This window comes from Aedes aegypti, chromosome 1 (assembly GCF_002204515.2).
Source record: "Aedes aegypti strain LVP_AGWG chromosome 1, AaegL5.0 Primary Assembly, whole genome shotgun sequence".
NCBI lineage: Eukaryota > Metazoa > Arthropoda > Insecta > Diptera > Culicidae > Aedes > Aedes aegypti.
The window spans coordinates 226,433,465-226,461,221 of record NC_035107.1 but is presented as its reverse complement, the minus strand read 5'-3'; the positions used below and the strand labels follow the sequence as shown (position 1 = coordinate 226,461,221).

General features: G+C 38.9%; 1 protein-coding gene across 2 annotated transcripts in view; it reads right to left on the bottom strand.

Annotated features, from left to right (window-relative positions):
- LOC5580194 (plastin-1) overlaps positions 1 to 27,757 on the bottom strand; it is a 207,772-nt gene that overhangs the window by 5,914 nt on the left and 174,101 nt on the right. For both annotated transcript variants that reach the window (XM_021857713.1, XM_001655565.2), the window contains exons 2-5: positions 25,590 to 26,489; positions 12,427 to 12,637; positions 11,248 to 11,526; positions 10,883 to 11,136 (exon numbers count right to left, since the gene is read on the bottom strand). In XM_021857713.1, the coding sequence (XP_021713405.1) occupies positions 10,883 to 11,136; positions 11,248 to 11,526; positions 12,427 to 12,637; positions 25,590 to 26,489 (1,644 nt within the window). The remainder of the gene's footprint in view (positions 1 to 10,882; positions 11,137 to 11,247; positions 11,527 to 12,426; positions 12,638 to 25,589; positions 26,490 to 27,757) is intronic.

The window sequence follows — 27,757 nt, the reverse complement described above, 5'->3', positions numbered from 1 at the left end:
GGCGTTAAACATGAGTTTAACAATGATTTTATTATCTGTACCATTGGCATACATGCCATTCGGTACTATTATACATTTTTCACATTTCAACTTTTTTCCTACAAAAACAAATGTTGAATCTTGTGTCTAGTGCAAAAAGTTGGGGAAAATATCAAACAGCCGATTTTTGACAGAATAACATGTTGAAATGCTGTTAAATGAGCGGTGAACGGCGTCCTTACGGTAGTTAAGCTAGTATTCCTAACAAAGCTTCAAAAAATTTCATCACTAGTCCACTGAACAAAAACACTTGATGAATCTGCCTAGGATTTCAGTTCACTTGGATCTCCTAAAAGATTTGCGAAAATCCTTTCAGCTTAGTTTCCATTAAATGCTAAGAATTTAAAGAAAAATCAACCAAGGTGCTTTTATACAATTTACATATATTTTTATTAGCAATCCTCCAATTACTGTTTCAGTGATGTTCTAAGGAACTTTCAAGTAACTGATCAAAGCCTTGATTCCCTTTCATGCTACAATCTCTCTCAACAAGAATTTTTCAAAAGCCTCCCATCAAGAATCTAGTCCGAAATTTCGAAGTACTCTTTTAGAAATTGTTTAATGTTGTTTAGTGTTCCTAATTTTTCGGATTTGTTTAAAATCTTTCCACCAGAAATCTATAATGCACATCACAAAAAAAAAATCAGTATGAATTGTAAGCAAATTACTCAAGACCAATGATTTTACAGGATTCTAATACCAGAAATCATTACCTTTCGCTCTAGAGAATCTCTTTAAAAAAATGTGTTTTGTTCATAAATTGAAACTATTAGGTATCCTAATATTCGAAATACATATTTTTCCCAGTGTGTTTCCCGTATTTACCTAATTATTTGGAATTCCCAGGTTTTTCCGGATTTACCAGAAGGATACAGGGTGTCGTATAATGTCAGAAACCTGTCCATGATTTATTTTGTACTGTCCAGGAATCTTTAAAATTGTTGTCTACTATTTTATATGAATCCTATGCAGAACTGTATTAGAATACCACCGAAGATATGAATTCACTGCTCATGCTTTAGATTTTGTGGGAAATCTTCCTAATATTAAGCATAATGCTGACCAGGATTTGGCTTGAATCTTTTCCAAAATTGTGCTAAATCAACGACCAGGAGTTTGCGAGAATCCAGTGAGGTTTTGTTTGACCAATTTGACACTTTCTTCCCGAGTTGAGAGTTTCAATTAGACGTGTATTAACAGAGATATGGACAAAAAACTTTTGTATGTTTCTAAGGGGGTGAACCCAAACTTTTGTACGGGAGTGTATCTTATTCGGTTTGACTTAAGTTAGTCTAAAACCGATGGAGCTCTGAATCTATAATGGAAAGAGAGGGTTAAAGTTTGTTGGAAGTCCCGTTTATTTTTCTATAAAGTAGTGAAAACAAAGCAACTCTAGAGCAACATCAGGCAAGAAAATCCACAGGGCTATTTATGGAAAAATCGTAGCAGAATCCCCTGAGATATTCGAAAAGAATTTGCTAAAGGAACATCTTGAGGAACTAAAGGAAAACCTTCTAGAAGAACCTTAAAATATCATCCCAGTTCCTGGAATGTTTGAGACAATTGAAGTACGAGTTCCTATAAGATATTCTAGACTATTTCCTAAGAAATTCCTGGACGTGGCTCTCCATGAGAGTCTACAGATTAGAAGCTTAGATGTTGTAACAGATAGAAATGTTTTAAGATCTCTAAAAGCAGAAATTCCACGGAGAAAAATCATGGAGAAACTTCAGGAGAAATTATTGGAGAAATTTCATGAGAAATCACTGAGGAATTTCAAGAAAAAAATCCTGGATAGATTGTCTCAACTTTGCAGTGGACATTTATAGTAAGCACACTTGCAAGTCTTCAGTAGGAATTCCTAGAGAAATTTCAGGAAAAAATGCTGCAGGAGCTTCAGCATAAAGTATTTAGAGATTTGTTTTGTATGGAATTCAGTTGGAGCTACAGCTAACTTGTCAAGGCTGAGCCCTCGCTCTGGCTTTTGCCAAATTTCCCCTCTCCAGGACCAATACTCAGACGGACTACGCAATGGCGCCCACATGAACACTGTTTTTTTATTAGTATTGTGACGTGGTAGTTTTTAAAAAGTACCCATATTCTCTTATTTCTGAGAAAAGAAAGCATTGTGAAAATCAGCAATGGAATGGGCATCAATGTAATCAACGACGCAGAATGTCCGTTGGATCACATCCGAGAGATTAGTGCGTCTATGCCAGATAAATTATGACGCGGCTTTAAGCAAAAATGCCAAAATGTGATACCACCACTACAGGTTACGCATTTGATTCCCATCTAATGTGCTAATGGTCGCATAGCCAAAGTGAGGACAAAACCAGTTCCTCAAAGACACCCTAGATCAATATCAAGCAAGGAAATCCACGGAATAATTTGTAAAAAAAAATCGGAATGAAGTCAGGTGTCCTATAAGACGCTGCCACCCATTTTACTCCCACGGCAATTTCTCATCAGTTTCTACTCAAATGAAGCTGATTTATTGTTTGTGGCTAAAACATACTATGAGCTTTTTACCTGTCGAATTTTACCTGAATCGATTGGACGACAGCTTAGAAATTGCGGTTGGCGTATAGTGGGTAATTTCTGAAGGTGTCGAAGCAGAAATTTTCAGAAGAAAATCATGGAGACACTTCTGAAGAAATTGTTGAAGAAATTTCAGGAGAAACACATGGAGGACTTTCAATAAAAAAAAATATGTGAAAACTTTACGAGAAAGAAAAATGTATGAAATTCAGGAACATCACTAGAGGAATTTCAGAAGAAATCCCTAGAGAAATTTCAGGAAAAAAATTCTGGATAATTGTCTCAACTTTGCAGTGCAAATTTATAACAGATACTGAAAACATTCAATAGGAATTCCTAGAGAAATTTTAGAAAAAAATCCAGCGGGAATTACAAGTGAAATTTTTTAGAGGATTTTAAACTAAACTCAAAGAAGAAAATCTGAGTAAATTTTTGCTCCTAAAGAGAAAATCCTGGAAGAATTTCAAGAAAAAATCTTGAAGGAATTTCAGAAGAAATCCATGGTATATGAGATTCAGGAGAAATTCCGGAATTCTTAATGGACATTCACAATTAATTTCTGCAGAGATTCAGCAGATCAGCAGAGAGAAATTTCAGCAAAAAAATCTGGAGGAACGCTCTGAGAAATTTCTCACTGAAGGTATTGATTTCTGTACAAACTTCAGGAAACATTTTTAGTCTAAATTTCTGAAATAAATTCTGGATAAACTTCTCAAGATACAAGGAATTTATAATTCCTGGATATTTCAGTGAAGTATTCAGGAATTTCCATTTTTTTTAACCTTTTGGTCGTCGCGCGAATTTTTGTAACGCGAGTAGTCGCGCGTTGTACTTTGTACAACACCCTTAGTTTTGCGAATATCTCAGGAGTCTGACCACTTAGAAAGATGACGTCTTCGGCAAAATTGTTCAGTAGCTCAAGGGCTATCATTATTTTAGCCAAGAAATTCAGGATTTTGCCACTAGGCGGCGCTAGTGAACATGAAACTTATGTTTCGCAGATCTCAGGATCCAGACCTTTTAGAAAGATGGCGTCTTCGGCAAAGTTGTTCGGTAACTCAAGGACTATCATTGTTTGAGCTAGTTGATTCAAAATTTTGCTACCAGGCGGCGCTAGTGACCAAAAAAATTAGTTTCGCTAATATTTCAGGAGCCTGATTACTTAGAAAGATTGCGTCTTCGGCAAAGTTGTTCAGTAGCTTCAATTCTTTTTTTTGTTTAATCCTTAAAGTTCGATATTTTGCAAAATAATGATAGTCCCTGAGCTTCTGAACAACATTGCCGAAGGTGCCTGTCTTAAAAGTCAAGATCCTGCAGTATCCGCAAAACAAAAATTTCATGCTAAATAGCGCCGCCTGGTGGCAAAATATCCCATTTCTTGGCTCAAATAATGATAGTCGTCGAGCTACTGAACTACTTTGACGAAAACTCTATCTTTCTAAGTGGTCAGACTCCTGAGATATCTGCAAACAAAAATTTCATGCTGACTAGCGTCGCCTAGTGACATAATTTTGAATCAATTTGCTCGAAAAATGATAGTCTTTAACTTACTATACAACTTTGCCGAAGACGCCATCCTTCTAAATGGTCAGGATCCTGAAATATCTACAAAACAACAGTGAAACTTCCATGTACACTAGTGTCACCTAGCGGTCAAATTTCGAATTAAATGAGATACCATCAGACAGCGCTTAACCTCCAGAACAACTTTACTAAATACCACAAGTTTTTATATTATCTGGATTTTGAGATATACCGATTTCAAACTGTGGTTTACTCGAAACGTATATAGTGCGTTCAATATTACGCGACTTCCATGCACATTTGTTGATTTAACCTTATTATAAAAGGCCATACTGTAAATAAAAACTGTCGAGTATTGTTCTTAAGAAGATTCTTGAGGAATACATTTTGGTTTGATGTCGATAGATATCTTTGTTACAAAATAATAGCATATAAATCACAACTGTTGTACAAAGTACAACAGCGCGACAGCCCGAAGGTTAAATAATTCCAGGTTAATCGAGAGGGTTAGAAGCAAAGCTGAAGTGTTGTCACCAATTTTTAATTCCGTATAAATTGTATAGAAGCCAAAAATACAAGCCAATATTCTACGAATTATGTTATTTTTACTGTCTTACTGAAAAATCACCTAAAACTATCGTTAGAAAGCTTGAAAACAGTATTTTTTTGTATATACCTTACTCAAAACCGATCAAAATGTCACTTACACCCCACTTGAGATAATTCATGTGGGACGATTGGCATACCCCCCGGCGAAGAGAGAAGAAAAATCAGTTTTTATAAGTGCTATCGACCGATGCACACGCATCTCCGCGTCAGTGAAATTTGGAAATAAAATAAAGTTCTTTTACGTTTTTCTCAACCACTCCTTTCCCTCTTTTCTACATGGGGGCTCGTCCGGGAAGGAGTTATCGAGAAATTGTCCGGTCGAAACGTGAAATTCGCGAAAAAGTACGCTTCTAATTCGATTCGGTGAAAACGCGGAGTGAATCCAAAATGGCGGAGCAAGTGGACGAATTGTGCAAAGTTTTTACCAAAGCCGGAATCGAGCGAGAGTGCGAGAAACGTGGCCTATCTCGCGAAGGATGCAAGAGAGAGATGGCGCAGAGAGTCGTGTACCACGACATAACGATGGTTGCAAACGACGGTCGTTTACGTGCCGATGACGAGGTACGAGACGGCATGCAACACAATGACGGTGGCGACGACGCGCTACATGCCGACGGTGGTAATGATCAGCACGAAAGCGACGACGACGAAAATGGAGGCAACAGTGCACACGAAGGTGATCGCTCCAACGACGGCGGCAACGACGATGCCAATCATGACGGTGACGACGACAACGGTGATGAAAATGACGGCAGCTCGGACGACGGAGATGGTAGTGATAGTGAGAACTCCAGTAAATTTCTCACAGCGCTGACGAGAGAACGACGCGCGTCCACTCCGAAAAATCGAGAACGTTTTGCGACTGAACGACGCCAGCCGTATTCGTTCCGAGACGTAGAAAACAGCATCGAAACGTTCGGTGCCGAAGATGGGCAGGATGTGAAGCTATGGATGTCGCAGTTTGAAGAGATGTCCCGAACAGCGTTGTGGAATGACGAACAAAAGTTAATCATGTGCAGGAAGAAGATGACAGGCACAGCCCGTCGGTTTATGTTTGCGCAACGTAACCTCACATCGTTTGCCAAACTAAAGAGTGCCCTCATCAAGGAGTTTGCTCCTTTCGTTCGTGCGAGTGACGTGCACCGCCAGCTTGCAGCACGAAAGAGAAAGCCGAATGAAGCCATCCGCGACTACATTTACGAGATGCAACGCATAGCTCTTTCCATCGACCTCGACGAACCGAGCATTTGCGAGTACGTTGTTGACGGCATAACCGATGATGAATTCTACCGGTCGTTGCTGTACGAAGCGCAAACCATCCGACAATTGAAGGAGAAGCTTCTCAATTTCGAGAAAGTGCAGAAGAAGTGTGTAGTGAAACAAAAGCCACAAGATGGCCAGTTAAAGAAAAAGGACCAACGTGAAAAAGTGTCGAAAAACCCGTCAGACAAAAGTTCGAAGAAGCACTGTTTTAACTGTGGTGATGGCGCTCACGTCGCTGGCGATTGCCCACAGAAGAGCGATGGGCCCAAGTGCTTCAGTTGTAATTCGTTTGGCCATTTGTCGCGAGACTGCCCGAAGTCGGGTGAAAAGTTGAAGCAGCACGACGGCGTTAAGAAAGGTGCATCTAAAGTGAACACATTGAAGAGTGTTACGATTACCAATCCGTCTGTGTTGGTGAAAATCGATGCGTACGAGGTCAGTGCAACAATCGACACGGGAAGCGAGATTTCTCTGGTCCGAAATGATTTCTGGGTGGAATTGGCGAAAACCGGAGCACAGATGAAAAGCTCGACGATGAAAGTGCGCGGATATGGAGGTGCCGTGAAAAATGTTTGCGGGGAATCAGTGCTAAATATCTCGATCGAGAATGAGGTGTATGAGATCCTTGTTTACGTTGTGCCGCAGCAAGCGATCGATATGAAAATGCTTATCGGCATGGATTTTCTTTGTGTTGTCGATTATTCGATCACTCCGGAAGGCGTTAAAATCAAGAAGATTCCGGCAATTGAGCCGGTGCGTGAAGCAAAGTGGATCCGAAGGATCGAAGAATACGTCGGGAAAAACGAAATCGTCGTACCGTATCAGTATCGCGAAGAGGTTATGTCTCTCATTGAGAATTACGAACCGAAATCGTCTGTTACGGCGTCGAATAAGTTGAAGATCAAGTTGTGTGACAATAACGTTGTGTGCGTAAATCCGCGACGGTTGGCTCCTCTCGAGCGGGATGTTGTGAAAAGGCAAACCGACGAGTGGTTAGCAAACGGCATTATTCAGCCATCCGAAAGCGAGTACGCGAGTGCCGTTGTGGTAGTGCCGAAAAAAGACGGACGACGTCGGGTGTGTATCGACTATCGCGAAATCAATAAGAAAATGATCCGTGACAAGTTTCCCACACCGAACGTGGAAGAACAGATCGATAAGCTATCTGGTGCGCGAGTGTTCACTACGTTGGATTTAGAGAACTCTTATTTCCACGTACCGGTTGACGAAGAAAGTCGAAAGTACACATCGTTTGTGACAAGTGATGGGCAGTTTGAATTTCTACGTGCCCCATTCGGTCTGTGTACGAGTGGAAATGCTTTCGGACGTTTCATAAACACTGCGCTGAAAGACTTGATCAACGACGGAACGATTGTCTCGTTTATCGATGACATAATCATCCCGACGGAGAACGAAGAAGAGGGATTGCAGGCCTTGCAAAAAGTGTTGAGTGTGGCCGAGAAAGCAGGCTTGAAGTTCAATTGGGGAAAATGTGTGTTCCTGCAACGACGTGTCGAGTACATTGGCTACATAGTTCACGACGGCCAATTTGAACCGGCACCAGCCAAGATAGAAAAGGTTAAGCAGTTTCCGATGCCGACGACGGTGAAGCAGCTCCAGAGATTCTACGGCCTGGCAAGTTATTTCCGGAAATTTGTACCCTCCTTTGCCAACGTCGCTCGCCCATTATCAGGAAATTCTCGCAAGTTACCCTGTGTTGAGAATATTCCAAGCTGATGCCGAAACCGAAGTCCATACCGACGCAAGCAAATACGCTCTGGCCGGAATTTTGATGCAACGCGCGCAGGACGATGGTAAGTTCCACCCTTGTTATTATTATAGCCGTTTGACATGTGGCGCCGAACAAAATTACCATTCGTTCGAGCAAGAGGCTTTGGCTGTAGTAGAGTCGATCAAGAAGTTCAGATGTTATCTCTTGGGACGTAAGTTCAAGGTCATCACAGATTGCAGAGCGTTCAAAGATACGTTGACCAAAAAAAGGATGAACGCTCGCGTGGCCCGATGGATTGTTGATTTGGCCGAGTTCGAATTTGACGTCGAACACCGCCCCGGAGAAAAAATGCCACACGTTGACGCACTATCAAGAGCGAATGTTATGCTACTCTCAGCTTCGGTAAGCGCGCAAATTGCTGAAGGCCAACGAAACGATGAGAAAGCTAAAGCAATCATAGCGGCACTGGAGCGTAACGGCAATTACGAAGGGTTCAGTATCAGGAACGGCGTTTTGTACGAAGGCGACGGTGAAAATCAACGAGTGTACGTACCTCAAGCGATGGAGTCGACGATCGTACGAGCAGCTCACGAAAAAGGACACTTTGGAGTCAAGAAGACCAAGGAACGGATCGACGGTGATTACTACATTCCAAGATTAGACGAGAAAATCAAGAACTGCATCGCTACGTGTGTTCCTTGTATCATCGGCGAAAAGAAGCGCGGAAAACCAGAAGGAGAACTCAAGCCGATTCCGAAGGGAGATGTACCATTCGACACTCTGCACGTTGACCATCTTGGACCGATGCCATCAACGCGAAAGGCGTACAACTACATCTTGACGGTCATCGACGGATTCACGAAGTTTGTCTGGCTATTTCCAATGAAATCTACGGGAGCTGAAGAAACGTTGAAGAAGTTGAGGATTATCTTCGATATTTTCGGAAATCCCCGCCGTCTGATTAGTGATCGTGGTGCAGCCTTTACGTCGAAGATCTTCACTAAGTTTTGTTCTGATGAAGATATCGAGTTACACACGATTGTCACCGGAGTTCCCCGTGGCAATGGGCAGGTGGAACGCGTCCACCGTATCATCATCCCGATGTTGACGAAGTTGTCAATCGACAAGCCAGAAGGATGGTTCAGCCACGTAGCTAGTGTACAGAAGTGCCTGAATAACAGCTACCAACGAGCGATTCAAACTACGCCATTCGAACTCCTGATTGGTGTCAAGATGAGGACGAAGGAAGATGAGGTTCTACACGAGATTTTACAACACGAGCTTGAGAACAACTTTGAGCATTCACGCAGCGAACTACGAGAAGCCGCTCATCGGAGTATTCAGCAGATTCAGGAAGAGAATAAGAAGTATTATGATCTGCGAAGAAAGGCAGCGAGGAAGTACCAAATCGGCGATGTTGTGGCCATACCGAAGACGCAATTTGGTGTTGGTCAAAAAGTGAAGCCGAAGTACTTTGGACCCTACGAAGTCGTCGGAGTTTGGCCGAATGATCGGTACGAGGTTCAGAAGCTGGATCCGGACAATGAAGGACCACACAAGACATCGACGTCCGGTGATTCCCTGAAACCGTGGTCACTTCCGGGCCGGAAGTGATGTCAGGAGTGGCCGTGTGGGACGATTGGCATACCCCCCGGCGAAGAGAGAAGAAAAATCAGTTTTTATAAGTGCTATCGACCGATGCACACGCATCTCCGCGTCAGTGAAATTTGGAAATAAAATAAAGTTCTTTTACGTTTTTCTCAACCACTCCTTTCCCTCTTTTCTACATTCATTATTCTTAGTTAGAGAAAAAAAGAATAAACTCAGTAGATCAGTAGAGTCTTCAGAAAAAAATATCAAGGAAAACTTGCTGCAAAACTTTAGAAGAAATATCTGGAGAAATCTTAGGAAAAATTCCTGCGAGAACTTCCGAAAAAATCATTTTAGAGAAATTAGGTTTTTTTTTTTGAGATGCTTCAGGTGAACCACCTGGTTGAAATTTGGGAGATTTTCAGTCGACATTCTTACTTCTGGAAAAATTACTAAAACAATTTCTCAATGAATTTTAGGAAACTCATGCTGGAGTGTAATAATGTCTAATGAAATCGCTGGATAAATTCTTGAAGAGGCTGTTGTGACAGTTCTTGGAGAAACAGAACAATTCCTGAATTATTTTCTAGTGGTGTCCTCCGATTCCATCAAACCAGAACAGTTACACAAATTCACGCAAAGGAATGGTCTCAGAGTTAAGAACACATTTTTTTATGGCGATTTTTGCACAATATCTATTATTTAGGTTTCAGTAAATGAACAAATATTGTTCAAAGTTTATGATTCTATTAGAGAAAGCTAGGATGCGCATTATATAATTGAAACATACTACCTCATTGTAAAGAATTAGATCGTTATCACCATATGTCAGAAATAAAAGGCTATGATCTGTTGATAAACATGTTTTCATTGTCACACACAAAGAAAACTGTGGTGTGTCATTTAAATACATCAATACATAATCACACAACCAATCTTATTTAGGTATATCGGAATTTCTCAATTCAACGCTAATTTAATAAACGTTGAAATAAAAACCAACGCAATCAGAATGCAACAGTTTTCAAACTTATTATGAAATAATCACATCTCACCCATATTGGTGAGAACACCCTATAAGCGACGCTGCTTTCTTTTCCCAACAAGAATGAACAGAAATAGAACGGATGGGTAGCTACCCGCCACCCAAAGCGAAACACAAAAATAGCCTTTAGCCTTCCACTTAAACGAAACAGCGATAGCTCTTCTTTATCGACATCGTGGCAAGCAGCTAGCTATTAATAAATTACACTCGAAGGCGACGTGAAACCAAAACGCGAGAGTGAGCGACCTACAGGTTCCGCTCTTCTCATGCGAGTGAGAGACACGCTCAAAATATGCAACTCAACTGAAATTGAACGTGAGGGCAATCGCTTTCTACAGTGAGTTACCCATTTCTCAGTTGGGAGCGAACAAATGATTCAAGCGCGCCAACCATGCTGTAGGCTATCATGCTTTCGTATGCGGTTTTCCGCAGTGAATTATTCACTTTTTCATTTCACGAAGGCGAGGGGCCATTAATTAGGCCACGGATCGATGCGTCACACCGGTGCGAATGAAATAAAGGTAAATTCGCCAACTCACCTCGGCATTTCCGCCCTCCTTGACGTTGTCGTAGTTGATGCTGCCCGGTTTGATGGAATCGATCAAATCAATGACGACTTTGCCATCGGCAATCGATGAATCCTGGAAGCTTCGCAGGCTGGTGCTCTTGCCGGCGTTCTTCAACTTGCTGTTCACCCACTGGACGATTTCCTTCTCGATGATCGGATTGCCGGTGTTGGCCAGACGGGACAGGATGGAGAGGGTGTAGGCTCGCATCAGCTGCCAGATGAGGGCTGCAAAGATGGGTGGGATTTAGATATGTGATTGTACAACAAGAATAACACAGTTTGACATTACTCCAAGTCATCGAATGTTGACAGAATTACTGTGGAATTTGTACTTACCAAGCGTCAGGGTGGCATTTCCGTCGCTCAAGTCCTGCCCGGCGATACCGACCAGCGAAAATTTCAGCTGTTTGCCCAACTCCACCGCGTAGTTGCAGTTCTCCAGCTTCTCCATGAACTTGCGTAGCGGCGTGAACTTCGCGTGGACCTTTTTCCAATTGACGATACCGGGCTGGATGATGTCGAACAGCTGGAAGATGATGAGCCCGTCGGCCAGGTCCGAGTAGAGCCAGTTGACGTGGGGCTTGACGCCCATCGAGTTCATCCAGTTGCGGTAAGCTGGGGTAGGTGGAGGATTGTAATTAGGTTAATGTAATGTGACCAGATGTGTCCCGGAAAAAATCCGGGACGCTTGTCAGATTTCAGCTCCAATGGAACGCTGCCTATATTTGATGTGCTATTTACATTCATATTCAACCTAAGACATGTACTATATACAAATTAAATTGAAATGAAAAGTATTGACACTGTACTGTCAAGATTAAAATTGTTCTGTCCCGGATAATCCGGGACGTCTGGTCCAAACAAGAAAACAAAAAGGAACCAAGCGAAATCATGAGATAAAAGATTCCTTGGGAATTTTTCAAAGAACCTAAACCTAAGCATATTCCCAAGAGTTTAAGTTTAGTTTTGTTTAATTTCTTGTGATAAGTACAGTAGTTTCTCGATTTTATCACTGCTCGTTTTAATAACACTTCAATATATCACTTTTGATTTTAGCACGGTTTTCTGTTCAAATTTATCACGCTACAATAATTGTATGAATTTCATACATTTTCCATGAAAAATAACCTCAAACAACCAACATATATCTATTTGACCCATCATTTCCCTGCTTTTCGTTTCATTCGATCTGTTTCCGCAACATAACGCTCCAATTTTGATGAAAATTATATGACTGCAAATACATTTTAATTATATCACGTTTCGGTATATCACGCCAAAAAATTTTGGATCCGTGATATAATCGAGAAATTACTGTATTACTGTATGATTTTTCTCACGTTTTCTTCAAAGAATTTTATCAGTGATTAATTTGGGTGCTTGTCCATAGTTTCCTACAGATATTATACCGAAGATTTTATAAGCAGTTCATTTTGTGATTCTTTAACGGACTTCCTAAGAAATTCCTCCAAGAATATCGTTTAACATTCTTCAAGGCACAAAATAGTTACTTACTTTTCTCTTCGCGAGTTTCCTCGATCGATTCGAGGCCTTCGATTTCGTCCGGTTGGTCCAGACCCGGGTGGTTGTTGAACAGATTGGCAACGAAGGCCAAGTTCAGTTTGTAGACACCGTTGACGACGTCCTGTGGTGTGACGAACGAGCGGCAGTTCAGCTTGGCCGCCTGCTGCAGCATCACTTCGGCACGGTTTAAGGCATTGGGTTCCTGAGGAAACAGTATATTAAATGTAAATTTAAGACATGATTATCAAGATGGGGCATGCTGCCCCGCTAGACCGTTATTATAAAAATAGTATCCATCAAAACTAAGTACAGGGCTCGATTGCCAAGGTTATTCTGCACATCTGAGCTTTTTTTTTCTAAATTTCCAGTATGAATCTCGAGAAATCATGATTTGAAGTTATTGTTTAAGAAAATTATAAATAATACATATTAACACCAAAAAAACCTATAGTCCAAGTCGTTTTTAACCAGTTCATATTTCTTACCTTAGTTACAACTACACATATTTAACCTGACTTAAATGGTATTTTCTATCCTCAATGCAATCAAAGGTGTCAATTTCATTAAAGTGTTAGTGTAGTTATTTTCAAAATAGAGAGATTTGGAAGAAATTTGGTCGTGCACACGCGATTCGAAGTTTACCATACCACGGTGGAATAGAATCGCGATTCGCGTTAGTAGTGTTTGATCCTTTGATCTTGTCGCTTGCTCCTGTGGGGTGAGCGACGAACACTTGTTCGGAGTTCAATGCTTTTATCGAGTAACATGCGCCTAACCGGATTCGAGATGTTCGCGATCATTTTATATTATGTTTTTATAGTTTACCAAAACGAATCCTTTACCCAAACCTTTCCCATGTCCAAACTCCCAGTGTCTACTTATGGAAGTGCAGAGGACTCTTCGGCTTCCATAAAGCAAGTAACACGTCAACATTTCCCTCCCATCCCCAAATTGACCTGCATTCGGACGCAACCGGCGCCGTTATTGTTTGTTATAATAACGAGAGCACCAGTACTTACACATTGAGGATGCTAGTGTATGTTGATTATCTGTGTAAGTACCTACTGCTGTTCTTGCAATAACGGAGTAGCATTTGCGGGCGGTCAATCATGCTCATGATCATGCAAATGAGCAATCAGTTCGATGCTCTAGAGAAAAATTTTCCGAACACCAAATCGAAGCAGTCTCTAGCCCAGGCTCTTGTGAGTGAGGAACCAAAGAGTACCACCTATCATGGTCAATTGTTCCGAATTTGGCGGATTTAGACAGGAGATCTTGAACTCAATTGCTAAATGCATTATTAGCGGAGGTTCTTCTCACGCTAAGGACGTCTGTCCTGTGAAGGATGATATAAAAAAAATTGTATGCTCGAATAGGGTAATGACTGTTTATTTTCATGTCAAACACTAACAGTTGGCGCCAGCGGCAAAAATTACAGACAACAACCTGTCGAACATTCAGTTTCTCTTACCGGCCGCCGAGCGACGACACTGTTGTTTGTATTCCTCCCACTGATCCCGCTACGCTGGATTCCCAAATTTCTCAAACTTTCAACACAAGCGCATGGAAGAATGGTAGTCGGAGAACTGTCAAAACGTATGGAAAATAATGAAAATCGTAAATTGCTTGCCATTAGGAAACTGAATAAAAAAAGTAGTGATTAGAAATCAAGTGTAAAGTGAATACATAACTTTTTGTGTTTAGTTCATCTTCCGTGGTGCTTTCTTTGTTTCAGGATTTCGTTTTTACTACCATTGAAAAAGAGCCATCTATTGCCTTTTCAGTTTTGAATATCGCCCTATTGCGGGGGCCCTCATAAATCTAACTTTTGGGATTGCCCTTCGCGTAGCGAATCGTCGAGGCTCGTGCAAGGCAGATGAACGGTAATGTCCGTTACCATAACAATCGTTTCCGGAATTGTTTTAGGCGCCGTCCACAAACTACGTAACGCTCTAGGGGGAGGGGGGAGTAGGCTCAAGCGTTACGGTTCATACAAAAAATTGAAATATTTCATACAAAAAGCGTTACGGACGGGGGGGTTCAATTTTAGCGCAGGGTGTCCATTCAAAATCAGTTTTCCAATTCCCGGATTTTTCCCGGATGCCTAAAAGTTTTAAAACCTGGTGAAATAATGGTACAGTGCCTTCATATTTTTAGTCATTTTTCAATGGAAAGTTTTGAAATTTGATTTGACTTTCAAAATATTTGTTTTAAAACCATGTTTTTTTTCACCGATCAAAAACTCTATTTTGCTTGATAACATCAGAACATCATTTAATTTTTATCCTATAAATTGTCAAATATTGAACTATCGGAAACATCATTGCAGTTCCATAAATAGTGAATTGAATAGTGTAGAGGATTATTTGAATCCAATCACTCAATCTTAGAAGGATTTAAAAAAATTAAGCTACTTGCTTTTGAATGTCAAATTTTAGGTGCTGTAAAACAAGGTAACATTGATCAGCGAGGTAACATTGATCGGAATGTCACTCCTAGTAAAAAGATCAAATTAACAATTATCCATGCAGTATTTTCATTGCATGAATGGTGCCTCTCTTTCTTATATTCATGAGCTAATCAAAAATAAGGTTTTTGTGAAAATTGAGTTTCGTCATGGGTAAATTTTTCAATTTTTCGAAACAATGATTTCAATGAGTATGAAAAAACTAATAAAAATTCATGTCCCATGTTACTTCTGCAAACTATAGAAGCAAGTAAAATGTGCTGTTTACTAAAAATACGCCGAAAAATTTTCATAAACATTTTCAATTCGGCAAAATTGACTAATTACCATGAAGAACGTAGAATTTCCTTAGGAAATTGCCTACATTTATGCGTACTCAGCGAGTTAAGGTGCTTTTTATTTCTAAATAACTTAAAAACTAAATTACTTGTAAGAGTTTGGCTTTCATATTCGGCTTCAGGAACTATGATTTTAGGAAGTAATTACCTTTTGAATAATACCGATCATTGTTTGCTTGGATGATCAATATAAAAAAATCACATAAAACATTGTTTTTAAACATACGCAAAACTTTCAGAAACCAAGGTATAGAGTCACGAGCATTAAGTGCCGGTACTTGTTTTAAAAATATAAAATGTGTCACATTTGCATTTTTAACTGAAAATTTCAATAAATATTCAAAAAACTGATCCATATTACCCCGGATTACGGAACCTAATACAGACCATGCGACTCGAAGGTAAAGGGAGTCTGTAGAAGACTTTTGCAAATGATGAAATTAATAGATGGGTAGGCTTAGAGGTTTACTGGTTCCCCGATGGCTTGCTCAATTTTCCCCACCTAATAAAATTTCAATATTTCCTTGAGACGCCTATTAATTTGGTCATTAGCAAAAATCTTCTACAGGTTCCCTTTACTTCTGAGCCACATAACCGATACAGCCATAACAAAATAATCTAACACAAAACTAATCAAAAAGGGGCCTTTTTCAGTTTTGTCATACAAAATTACAAACTTTTAAAAACTTAATATCTATGAAAAAAAATAAGAAATTTTTAAAGTCTTGTGTTTGGAGCGTCTAAAAGCCCAGCACTAGAGATGCTTTACTACCCTAACTACCGTTTTGATTCATATTACGGACACTTAAGGACTCAGGGAAATATAACTCAGCATAGAGCATACAAAATAAATCATTCTGTATGATTCCTTAACGCTATCGAGCGTCGGAAGCCCTTGAATTTCGAACGGTGGGTGAAGAATACGCTTCCGCAACTTCAATAAATCAAAATGTGTGGCCTTTTCATGATTCTTATTCCGGACGCTTCCTTACTTTTGCCTCATATTCCGGACACTTTGAATTAATGGAACAGTCAAATCATCAATCGAAATCGTTAAACCACCAAAGAGACATCTAAGGTAGTTGGGCATTATAAATTTTCAAAGATATTTATGGAAAAAGTTTACGAGCCTTGAAATTGAGAACTTTTGAACAGCAAAAATTGAAACATTTCGCGTGAAATGTTTCCCATACAAAGTAGAGTGTCCGGAATTTGAAGCTGTCCGTAATATGAATCAAAACGGTATCATGGATTGTTAGAACTTCAAGTTTGCTAAAGTTTCCCTTAGATCAGATTTTTGGTTTTTTAAATATATCAATTATTTTTTTTTTTTGTCAAAAAATCGCATTTAATTTTAGAATTCACCGAACCTACCTTCTGGTAAATACTGAAAATATATTATATAAATATTTATTTTCAAGGGAAAGTGCCGAAATAAGGAGGATGCCTTGTACTCACTATAATTCATCAGAAATTCGGAGAATTTTTTTGAATTATACCTATCTTATATCAGATCTCAAACAACAATGTTTCTAATAGCTAAGCCAATCTATCTTCGGGTGTGATTCTCGTTGAATACAAGTACAGATCTTTACGACAGAAACGAAATCTCATCAAAATCATTTGACATAACTCCAAATAAGTTTTTCCCAGGGATCCAGCAAAGATTTTTCCAAGAATGTCGTCGAGAAAAAGCAAAAGTCTGCCTAAGAATGCCCAAAGGAACTTGCCATTTATTCATCCATAAAAAAAACTCCATGTCACTAGCAATACGCTGCGAATGGCAGGAATGATTCGTTGTGAAGAACTCCATTCAAAACCTCGACAGGGACCATAGATCACGGATTCAAGTAAAAATCCCAAATAAAGCTTCTTCAAAATCCGAATCAGTTCATCCAGGAATCCACCAAAAAACAATTCCTAATGAATGTGTCCAAATTTTAATTGAACATATTTCCCAAAAATGCTAGCCCAGAAATTTACCATCCGTTAGGAATTTTCCCAAAATTTCAAGAAAAATTCACCAAAACGCTTTTCCAAATGTCATTAAAATAATCATAATAGAAATTAATAAAGCATCTCATTAAGAACCTACCAACAATCCATCAATACTTAAACAGTTTTCAAGGATCTCAATGATATTTACTAAAAACAACTTTGAATGTTCCTAATAATATCTCTAGCCAGAAAAACATTTTACAAGTAATCGATAATAATTGTGAAAATACATCTGCTAAGTATCCCTTCTTGAAATAAACTAGAAACGTTCAACTATCTATCTGGAAACTCAGTTGTGCATCTCTTGTCGAAATTATCTAGCGCTTTTTCCCGGTGTGTTCTACGATTTCCCGGGTATTTCCCGTATTTTTCCCGGCCTTTTGTAATTCCCGGGTTTTTCCCGCTTTTCCCGGATTTCCCGGATGGATGGACACCCTGTTAGCGTTACGTAATAAATGGATGCTGCCTTACAGTTAACGATCGCTTGATTGAGGATCATACCCATCAAGAAGATTATAATCATGCTCATTCACTAATTTTAGTCCGTCGAGTAGCCGTTCGAATCTTTTAATTTCGAATGGATCTACCCAAGAAAAATCCTATACCGATATCGTTGCAGGTAATTTGAACTCCTCCCCTTTTCATACTATGATTACCCGTTCTAATTGTTTCAAATCAAATGGAAAAAATCCAACAGCCACAGGTAACTTCTACTCTGCCTCGTCGTTTGCCGAAAATTCTTACGGAAAATCATCAGACAATGTACCCACTTCAAGTGATATGTTTCTCTCTGATTTTATTTTTCTAACTGAACAATTGAATCTAATGATGCAATGTTCGAAGCCACCACTATGACTGAAGTAGTCCAAGTTGGTGTAAAATTTACTAATCAAATTATTGGATTACCTTTTTCTAATGGCTCCAAATAATAATGTAAATATTTTAAATCGGAATGCTCGTTCTTTGAATGGTAAAGAGGACGAGCTGTTTAATTTCCTAACATATTAGCAGTTATTACTGAAACCTATTTGAAACCTGGATCCAAACTCAAGAGATTCAAACTATTTTGTTTATCGTAATGATCGACTTGATGTGGCATGTGGGGGAGCTGCAATCACCATTCATAGGCGTATAAAACATCACCTTTTTTTCGTCATTTGAAACTGAAGTTTTTGAAACTTAAGATGTTTCTGCTGAAACACAGCTTGGTAAATATACTTTCATAGCTGCCTATTTGCCCTTTCAATGCTCTGGGCAGCAAGTTAATTTACTCCAAGCTGACTTGCGAAAATTAACTCGCAATAAGTCATTTTTTTGTCATTGGTGACTTTAATGCCAAACATCGGTCATGGAATAATTCTCAAAGTAATTCCAACGGCAGAATTTTGTTTGATGAGTGTTCTACAGGATATTTCACAATTGAATACCCTGATAGCCCTACATGTTTTTCCTCTTCTAGAAACCCATCTACGATTGATTTATTAGTATCATTGTCTTTATTGAAAAGACTATGATACATATATCGATAGTAGCCTCGATGTTAACATTTCTTTATAAACAAAAGTTGATGTTGACAATGCTCTTGAAACTTTAACAAATTCCATTATTGAAGCCAGGGGCATTGCAATTCCAAAATGTGAATAAAATTTGAATCCATGATTATAGACATGATCTTAAACTCTTGATCTGCCTTAAAAACGTGAGGAGAAGGCAATTTCAACGCACTCGCGATCCTGCTATGAAAATTATATGGCAGGATCTGCAGAAAGAAATTCAACAACGATTTTCACAATTTAAAAACAAAAATTTTGGAAATAAAATTTCTCAACTGGACCTTGGCTCTAATCTAAGCCCTTTTGGAAATTATCTAAAATTTTGAAAAAACCTCAAAAGCCAATACAGGCATTGAAAGAGGAAAACAAATTATTACCGTAAAACGGGGTAACTTTGATAATGCGGGTAACTTTGATAGTGCGAGACCCACAACATATGAAACGATATGATGAAGTTTCTGACAATCAGTTAAGCAAAACGAAGGCAAAAGTAAAGAGTATGAGTATGACACTTCATGTCAAAGCTATTTTCGTTGGAATCAAGTGCATTTGAGGCTTTATATGCAAATATTAAAAATGTATAAGATGTTAGCATTTTTGCAACGCTTACAAACAATCTGTTCTACGATCACTATTTGATGAAGTCATAATGAGTTAGTCACTTTTCCTTGATAGCCTAGTAGAACATGAATTCGGTCTCAAGTCTCTTAGGATCATTTTTGTAATCTAAGTTAGAAATTTCCATATAGCGTTAAACGCCTAGAGGAATGCAACGCCCTATAAATGTTCCGTAATTCATTCAATTCTGTTGTTTGTGCGATATTTGCCAGAAAACCATTCGCCAAAAAACTATTCGCCAGAATGACATCCGCCAGAAAGTACCATTCGCCAGAAAGTACCATTCCCCAGAATGGAACATCCCCTATATTTATCCAGATAAATCAAGTTTTCAATTGTAGGAGAAATAATCGTTATTATTTTTGTAGTATACTCAAAAAGTACAGGGTCACCATCTCCAGTTGACTTAGTGAGTCAGTTTCGAATATTCGTTTTGGGTATTGTGGTTCTAGTATACTAATTGGTGGACTAGGTACACATGACTTCCTTACGGTTAAAAACTATCGATTTCTCGTTGAATATCAACATCAACAATTTCAAGCTTTATAAATATAAGTTTAAAAGACAGCACTTAATCCTGAGGGCTCGTGGAACTAGAAAGAAGAAAACATAAAATAGAATAGCAATTGAATTCATTAAAAGCTACTCCACTATGTATGAGAGATACTACTCACTGATGTAAAGATTTGATATTGAACATGACGGATAATAAAGTAAGGATTTTTTAATATATGTTGTCCCAGTAAAATGGTATTTTGGTTTGTAAGCCTTTACAAGAGATTATCCCTTCTTTTCAGCATAAGCTGTTCTTCAAAATGTTGTTGCTTCTTATGGACTTATTCATTGAATATATACAAGATTTCTATATACGTTGCAACTGTATAACTACGTTATACAGATGTAGATGAGATAATGTTATTTTATAATAAGTAAATACCATACGATTTTCTTTCTGATTTTTTCAGTTTCAATTGAATGTTTTTCTAATATTATGTTTTACAGTTAATATTAAGTTTTACAGGGAATTATGGTTTGGAATATTTCACAAGTGGTTCTCCCTTCTTTTCGTCATAAGCTGTTCTTTAAAGATTCTAGTTTTTGGGATATTTACAAAATTTCGATATATGTTGCAATTATTTGTGCCATTTATTCGATGAAGTTCGATAATTAATGGCTCTACTCTCGAACCAAAGTTACATTTACTATAACAACTTTCAGGAGCTTTCAGACAAATAAGACGGCTGGAACATCCTTTATACGAAGAATGGGGAATTCTTTTTTGTCCCGAGCCATATTGACTAGCGAAAGGCACTGAATACTTTTTCATGTACTGAAATGTAGGTGACCATTATCACTAAAAACCTTTTGGTCTATTTTTACCGGAATGTCGTTCCCTCGAATATCATTTCCCCGAACGCCAGTTAACGCCGAATAACACTTTCCCCCGCAAACCATTATGTCGAATGACCCAAAATTTGTATAGAACGATCACGTGGTTTATGGACGGCCCCAAAATGAATGCAGTTTAAAATGGATAAGAAACAATCTTCAGAGACAGAGTGGTGAACTAGAAAGAACGATAAAGAATACAAGAAAAAATGCTGAGTGTGGAGAAACTTTAAAGAACCGCTGATCACAAAAGAAGGGTACATATCATATGAACCGTTCATCACCCTAAAATATACAATAAGTTATGATAATTATGAGAGCCAACAGATTTTCGAGGAAATAGGCCACATGAGAAAACGGGGTATTCAGGGAACTGGCATTTGCTGAACTGGTGTTTGGGGAAACGACATTCGGGGTATCGATATTCGGGAGAAAGTAGCACAACCTCAATAAACTGCCAATTGGAAAGCAAAAATTATTTGGTAGTTCTTCGAGAAATGCTGTACAATACAATATTCTGACGAAGAACAGCTCGCGTTGAAGGAAATGCATTTTTTTCGAAGTTTAAACTAGATAAAACAGCTTAGAATATTGTATCAAAATCTCATAGGCAAAAATCTCGCAAGAGATGTAGAATAACAGTGTTATATTGCCTCCGCTTTGTGCACTAGCAGAAAGCTTAAAATGAGAAGAACGAGGTTATTATTGTACTATTAGTTCAATTTAGTGCTCTTGCAGATGTGAAAAGTCGCACAAGTCGAATATTGTGACGGCCATCTTTTGATTCCGAGATATTTCACCATGAATTAATTGATCAAAATCGACAAGAAAAATAATTCTGGGGAATGATACTTTCTGGCGAATGGTACATTCTGGCAAAAGGTTTTCTGGTAAATAATACATTCTGGCGAATGGTTTTCTGGCTGATGTCATTCTGGCGAATAGTTTTCTGGCGAATGGTTTTCTGGCAAATATCGCACAATCAATTCTGTTCGATTTATACTCCATTATCAAAGTTAGCGTTAGCGTTAGCGTAGTTACAGTATACTTCGTAGATTGGATACTAGCAACATTTATGTTCCTTTTTGATAATCTCATTCAGACTGCTCTCAAGATCAAGGATGAGGGGTATTCCTTGATCCAATCTTAAACAAGAAGACCAAAACCATAAATATCGCTATTCCTGGCCACGCCCATCTTTACCGTAACTTGGGATAGGGGAAGGAAATGTTGATGTAGCACTTACTTAATGAGAGGCCACCGACTCAGCGACACCCTCATAAGTGATACGAAGGTGGGGGTTGGGAGAGGAAAAATAAAGTCAGTATTTATACTCCATTATCAAAGTTACCCCAAAACAGAAAACTGACTTTCGATTATATGAAAAATAATATATCCATTCAGAATAAATCCTTTGGCAATCTATCAAGTGCAATCGGTAGCTAGGATGCCAGTACTTGTTTTAAAAATATAAATTATAATTCTTTGAAACAGAATACATAAATATTCAGGTTTTCCTAAAAAATACTATCAACGTTACCCCGTTTTACGGTACTAATTGCGGAAAAGCTCAAAAACTTGCTGTGCAGTTTGAAAGCGCGCTCAATTTTAATTTAGGGCTTACTAGTCCAATAGAAAATCAAGGAACTCAAGACTTCGAAAATATTCTCAATCAGGAGACTGATTTGGAAGAAGTGAGAACTATTGTTAAAAAAAAAAAAAAAATATGAAAGCTCCTGGCGATGATGGAATTTTCAACATCCCCATCAAGAATCTTCCAGAAAGTAGCTTATCATTTTTAGTTGATATAGTTAACAAGTGTTTTCAATTAGCATATTTTCCTGACAAATGGTAAAACGCTAAGGTATAAAAAAAAGAAAACACCATATAAACTTAAAATGGCGTGTGCACATTCAAATTTCTTCTGAATCACTTTGGTAGGATGCTATTTACCATCATAATTTTCCACTACATGACACTAGTGTGCATGTAAACTTAGTCATGTTCTAGAAGGCTCTAGCTCATGATCCTGGCTGCCTAGAAAGTTCGTGTCTTTAGCAAAGTTGCTCAGAAGCCTGAAAGCAATTTGAGGTAGCACTGTGTAGTTTCACTACACTTTTTTTCAAATTTATAGAGGGATTGTTAGAGTATGTTTAAAATAAACATCCAATTGAATTTCAACACTTCACTACCAACATACAAAATACCTTTAAATTCTAATATGTTGCTTATCTTGACAGATAGGCCTATTTCGTCTGGATCATGAGCTAGAATATACTGGAATATATCCAAAGTACCGTCGATGGGGGTGACAATGGGTCTAGGGGGTGAGATTGGGTCAAAATGGAAAAATATGTTTTGTGAAAAATTTCAGCTAATAACGCTGATATTACTAAAATTTATAATTCATATGTTAGGGAACATATTATTACACATAATTCATAACAATATACATTTTTAGAAATAGTAGTTTTTGTGTACTACATCAATAAACTTGCATGTTGAAACTAGATAAAATTTACAACATGATATTTCTCCTGTGCGAAGTATCACGCATGTAGTTAAACCTCTATCGTTATATTAGTAGAAGGTTGAAAGTCTTTTCATTACACTTCACAGGTATTTTCCGGAATCTGTTTGATTTTCCCACAAAAAAATCATTTTTTACGGTACGATTTCTAAAACATTGAAAATGGGGGTGAGATTGGGTCAAGCAAGAACGATAGTAAATGAAATTCCAAGTCCGCTTTTTTGACATTTTACGGTGCCGGGTGTTTTCTTTTTTAATTAAGATGTGTTTATTCTTTCTAAATACAGCATCTCTGAAACATCAAACAAGTCTACTTGAGTATTCCGTGCATTGAATAACAATACAACGTTTTTTGACAACTTCTCAAACCAGCAACCATGTTTCGTGCGCAGCAACATCGTAAATTTTTATCAAAAGGGTGTTTTAAGTGGGTTTATCATACTTGTGAAACATCTTAGATATCTTTTTGTCTTGTTTGCATCGTTTTTTGTCAATATTTTTCAGTTGTGAATGATTTTGAAATCATATTTTCAAAAACAAGTTATTTCAATAATAGTGACCCAATGTCACCCCCTCTATGGGGTGAGATTGGGTCATTTTTCATTCACTTGTGGTGCCGCTGTGAATGAATATTTATCTTTAATTTTTTGAACAGTTGTTAATGTACCATCAAAGTACATACACGTCAAATTTGAAGTTTATTGGAGTTAAATTGCGATAGTTATTCAAAAAATAAATCGCGCATATCCCTTTTTGACCCATTGTCACCCCCAACGACGGTACATGCACATTATCGTCACGTTGCAGCAAAAATGCTAACCAAACACTGCTGCCTCAAATTGCTTTCAAGCTTCTGAAAAACTTGGCTGAAGACATGAACTTTCTAGGTGGCCAGGATTATTAGCTAGATGCTTCGAGGACATGACCAAACTTAAATGCATAATAGCGCCACGTAGCAGCAAAATTGCTAACTAAGCAGTTTTGCCTCACATTGCTTTCAAGCTTCTGAACAATTTTACTGAAGATACGAACTTTCTAAGTGGTCGATAACAAGAGCAAGAGCTTGCTAGAATAAAACCAAATTACGCCACATAGCGGCAAAATTGCACATTAAAAATTTCACCTAATGAACGCCACAAGACTGTTGAACAAATTTGCAGAAAGTAAGGATTCCGAGGTACTGCATCTTAATTATTATAGTTTTTAGGTGATGCTAAACTTTTCGGGGTGCTGCCATATTCAATTGGGGTGTTTCGATACTAGTTGATGCGATTCCATACTTATGGTAGGCAATGTATCTGTTTTAAAGTATTGATTTGTTGCCTCAATAATATCAAAACTATGTGTTCCACTCAGCGAACTTTTGTCTTACACTAGTTTCAAACTTTTATTTATTTGGGTTTACATCTACAGGCTATCTATAGTCGCAATTATATAAAAAATGAAAAAAATACAAAATCATCGTTCAACTGATTCGATTTGCTCGCTTCCGTTGTTGTAGTTCGAGCTCCTGACCGCAAACCCATATTCCATTGTTGATCGAACGAGGGAACAGTATAAAGCTTTCAGGAAATAGATGTCGGTATAGTTTCTTGCAGTTCTAAAATTTAAGCCAAGCGTGCTTGATGCTTTATCGACAATATAAGAGATATGATGAAAGAATGTCAGTTGCGAGATTTCAACAGAATACCCAAATCTTTAACGCATTGCACTCGTTCAAGGGGCGAATCAAAAATGAAAAAAAAAATATCCAAAGCTTATCGTCTGATTCTTCCGTGAAAAAAGTGATTACGGCGCTCCGACGACCAGTCTGTTCAAATAGCGAAGACGTATATCTTGTCCTGAAGATAACGGCAATCAGCAATTGAGCATATTCGCGGAAAATTTTTTTAGGTCGTCTGTGTCCACAACAAAGAACACGTCATTAAATTACAGAAGGAAAATATCAACGGACTCACAGAACTGCCTTGCGGTATGACCTCGCGATCATGTCTGCTGTTACTAGTTGAAAACGATCTGAACAAACTTGTTGGGCGTTTTTCTAGTTTTTCGTTTTTTTATGCTATTGAGTAATCCTAATATGGATTACTTTAAACTTTCCTATGTAATAATCTTAAATCTAGATTTCTGTAGATTTTAACAAGTTTTTTTTTTCAATCTTGTCCATAGGTCAACAAAAACCTCAGAAATCGAGCCCTATACTTAATTTTGACGGACATTCATATAATAACGGTTTAGCGTGGCACCGTATGGAGACTTACCCTGAGTGCTTCCAGTGTGACGGCGGCGTCCTTCGGGGCGATTTGATTCAGCAGATAGCTGTAAACCTCCGAATCGGAGATGTCACTCTGGAAGTTGGTGCAACGGCGAGCAATTCCCGCTCGCTCCAAGTGGTGGTTGACCCATCGCAGCAGAATGGCTTCCGGGGACAGTTTCATGAGATCTTCCAGGCGTTCGCCATTGGCAAGCAGTGTTGCTAGTCCCGGACAGCTGTCCAGTGTTATATGGCTGAACAGACCGATGCGGATGATTTGCCAGAGCAGACCCAGCACAAGATGCGGTTTGCCCTTGGCCAGATCGTGTGCATCGATGTTGACGATGTTGCATCCGATGGCCTGCGATGAAACCAGAGCCAGCGTCAGATTTTCGAATTTTGTGTACACGGTGAGGTTCTTCTTGTTGATGGCTCGTTCGTCGATCGTATCCGGGCACGAGTGGTTGATGATCTTGCACAGCATGATACCGTCCTTGATCTTGTCGTACAGCTGCTTGCCCTCGGGGTCCAGTGGCAGTAGGTGCTTCAGGTCCTGATCGTAGCCCAGGTTGGAGTTGATCCAATCGCTGAAGGCCAACTGTTCTTCGATGCGCACCGAATGTGTCGTACCGGCGGCCGATGAGTCCGACATGCCACCGAGCGTTTCCAGGTTTTCCTTCTTGGACACGGCCGTCTTGAACGTGCTGGCCACATCCTTCGCTTTGAGATCCATGCAAAGGGCTTCGAACTCTTCGTAGGACAGTTTGCCGACATGCTGTGAGCGCTGTTTGTTGCTGTACTCGTCGATCATCAGGCGGACCTGGTAGCCGGGTAGTTTGAATCCGACCTGGTCGAGGGCATCCTTCAGTTCCTTCAGCTCGATGAAGCCGTCTTTGTTTGTGTCGATCTGTTCGAAAAAAAAGAGACAAATGTTTTAGTTTCACATAGTCACTGTTGTAATGTTTTATGTATTTGGTATATATTCGATTAGTCGGATGCTTCAAACCTCGGACATCAACCTCAATTCACCCAAAAATCGATACCGAAATCGAGCTCGCACCCTAGGCTTCGAATACCAGAAGTTTACATCATGAAAATAAGCAATATTAATTGGCTGGTAGAGCTAGCTTTACTGTCTACTGACCTAGTCCTAGTAGTTAGACGTCGCGATAAACTTTTGTGCAAGAAAAGCAAAATATTATGTCACTCAAATTCTATGCATTCCTTTGTTCGTTCCGTGACATAACATTAACAGCTCTGCGGTTTGATTCAGAGATGAGATGAAAGTTTATAACCACCAAACCGAAAAACTTCACTTCCACCGCTGTAAAGTTTCACGATTTCAGCTATTTCGACTCTTCTCATATTGGGATCGAAACGCCGCTCAGCCATGAATAATTTATAATGCCCCAACCAACCGGTCGGTTTCGAATCCGGTCAATGGGGCCCCTTGTGGTTGACACCTCTAGCTAGTGCGCTGCGGTCGTCTCATGCGGCCCCATATGACTTCCGATAGTCTTCGATCACGAGGAGATATCGCGTCCAATTATACAATCTGAGGTCGTGGGGCGCTCTAAAAGTTGTTTTTGAGATTTCCTGCACGGTACGGTGCATCAAAAGGGTCATACCACGCATCATGGCAAGTTGATTTCATATTGTCTGGCAAAACAAATTTACGATGGTGAAGTGAAAGCACCCATCAGCCTTTTCGGCTTTCTTGAATACTTATTCGCCATTGCTTCAAAGCATGATCAAACTAAATATACAGGAACTGAATTCCAATAGAATAAGGAAAAATGATAATAAATAAGAACGAACATGAAATAATAAAAAAGGCAATATTTGATTGTTTTCTAATGAATGCCAAACATTTTGAGGACACATAAAAAAAGAACAGCCAATTCAATATAGCAAGGTGCATATCAGGTTACAGGTTCGTTCAGTTCCATGGAATATGAAGTTATCACTATTATAAGTACCAACATTTTTTGAAGAAATGGGCCATTCACGGAAACGGGATATTCGGAGAAGTGGCATTCGGGAAACGACATTTGAGGAAAAGTTGCACAAATTATCAATGAAATTACTCGTATAAAACTGAGTTACCGACTCTGCTACTGCTATTTGTGCATAATAAGTTGATTTAAAATTCGATTCTTGGTCAGATTTTGGGTA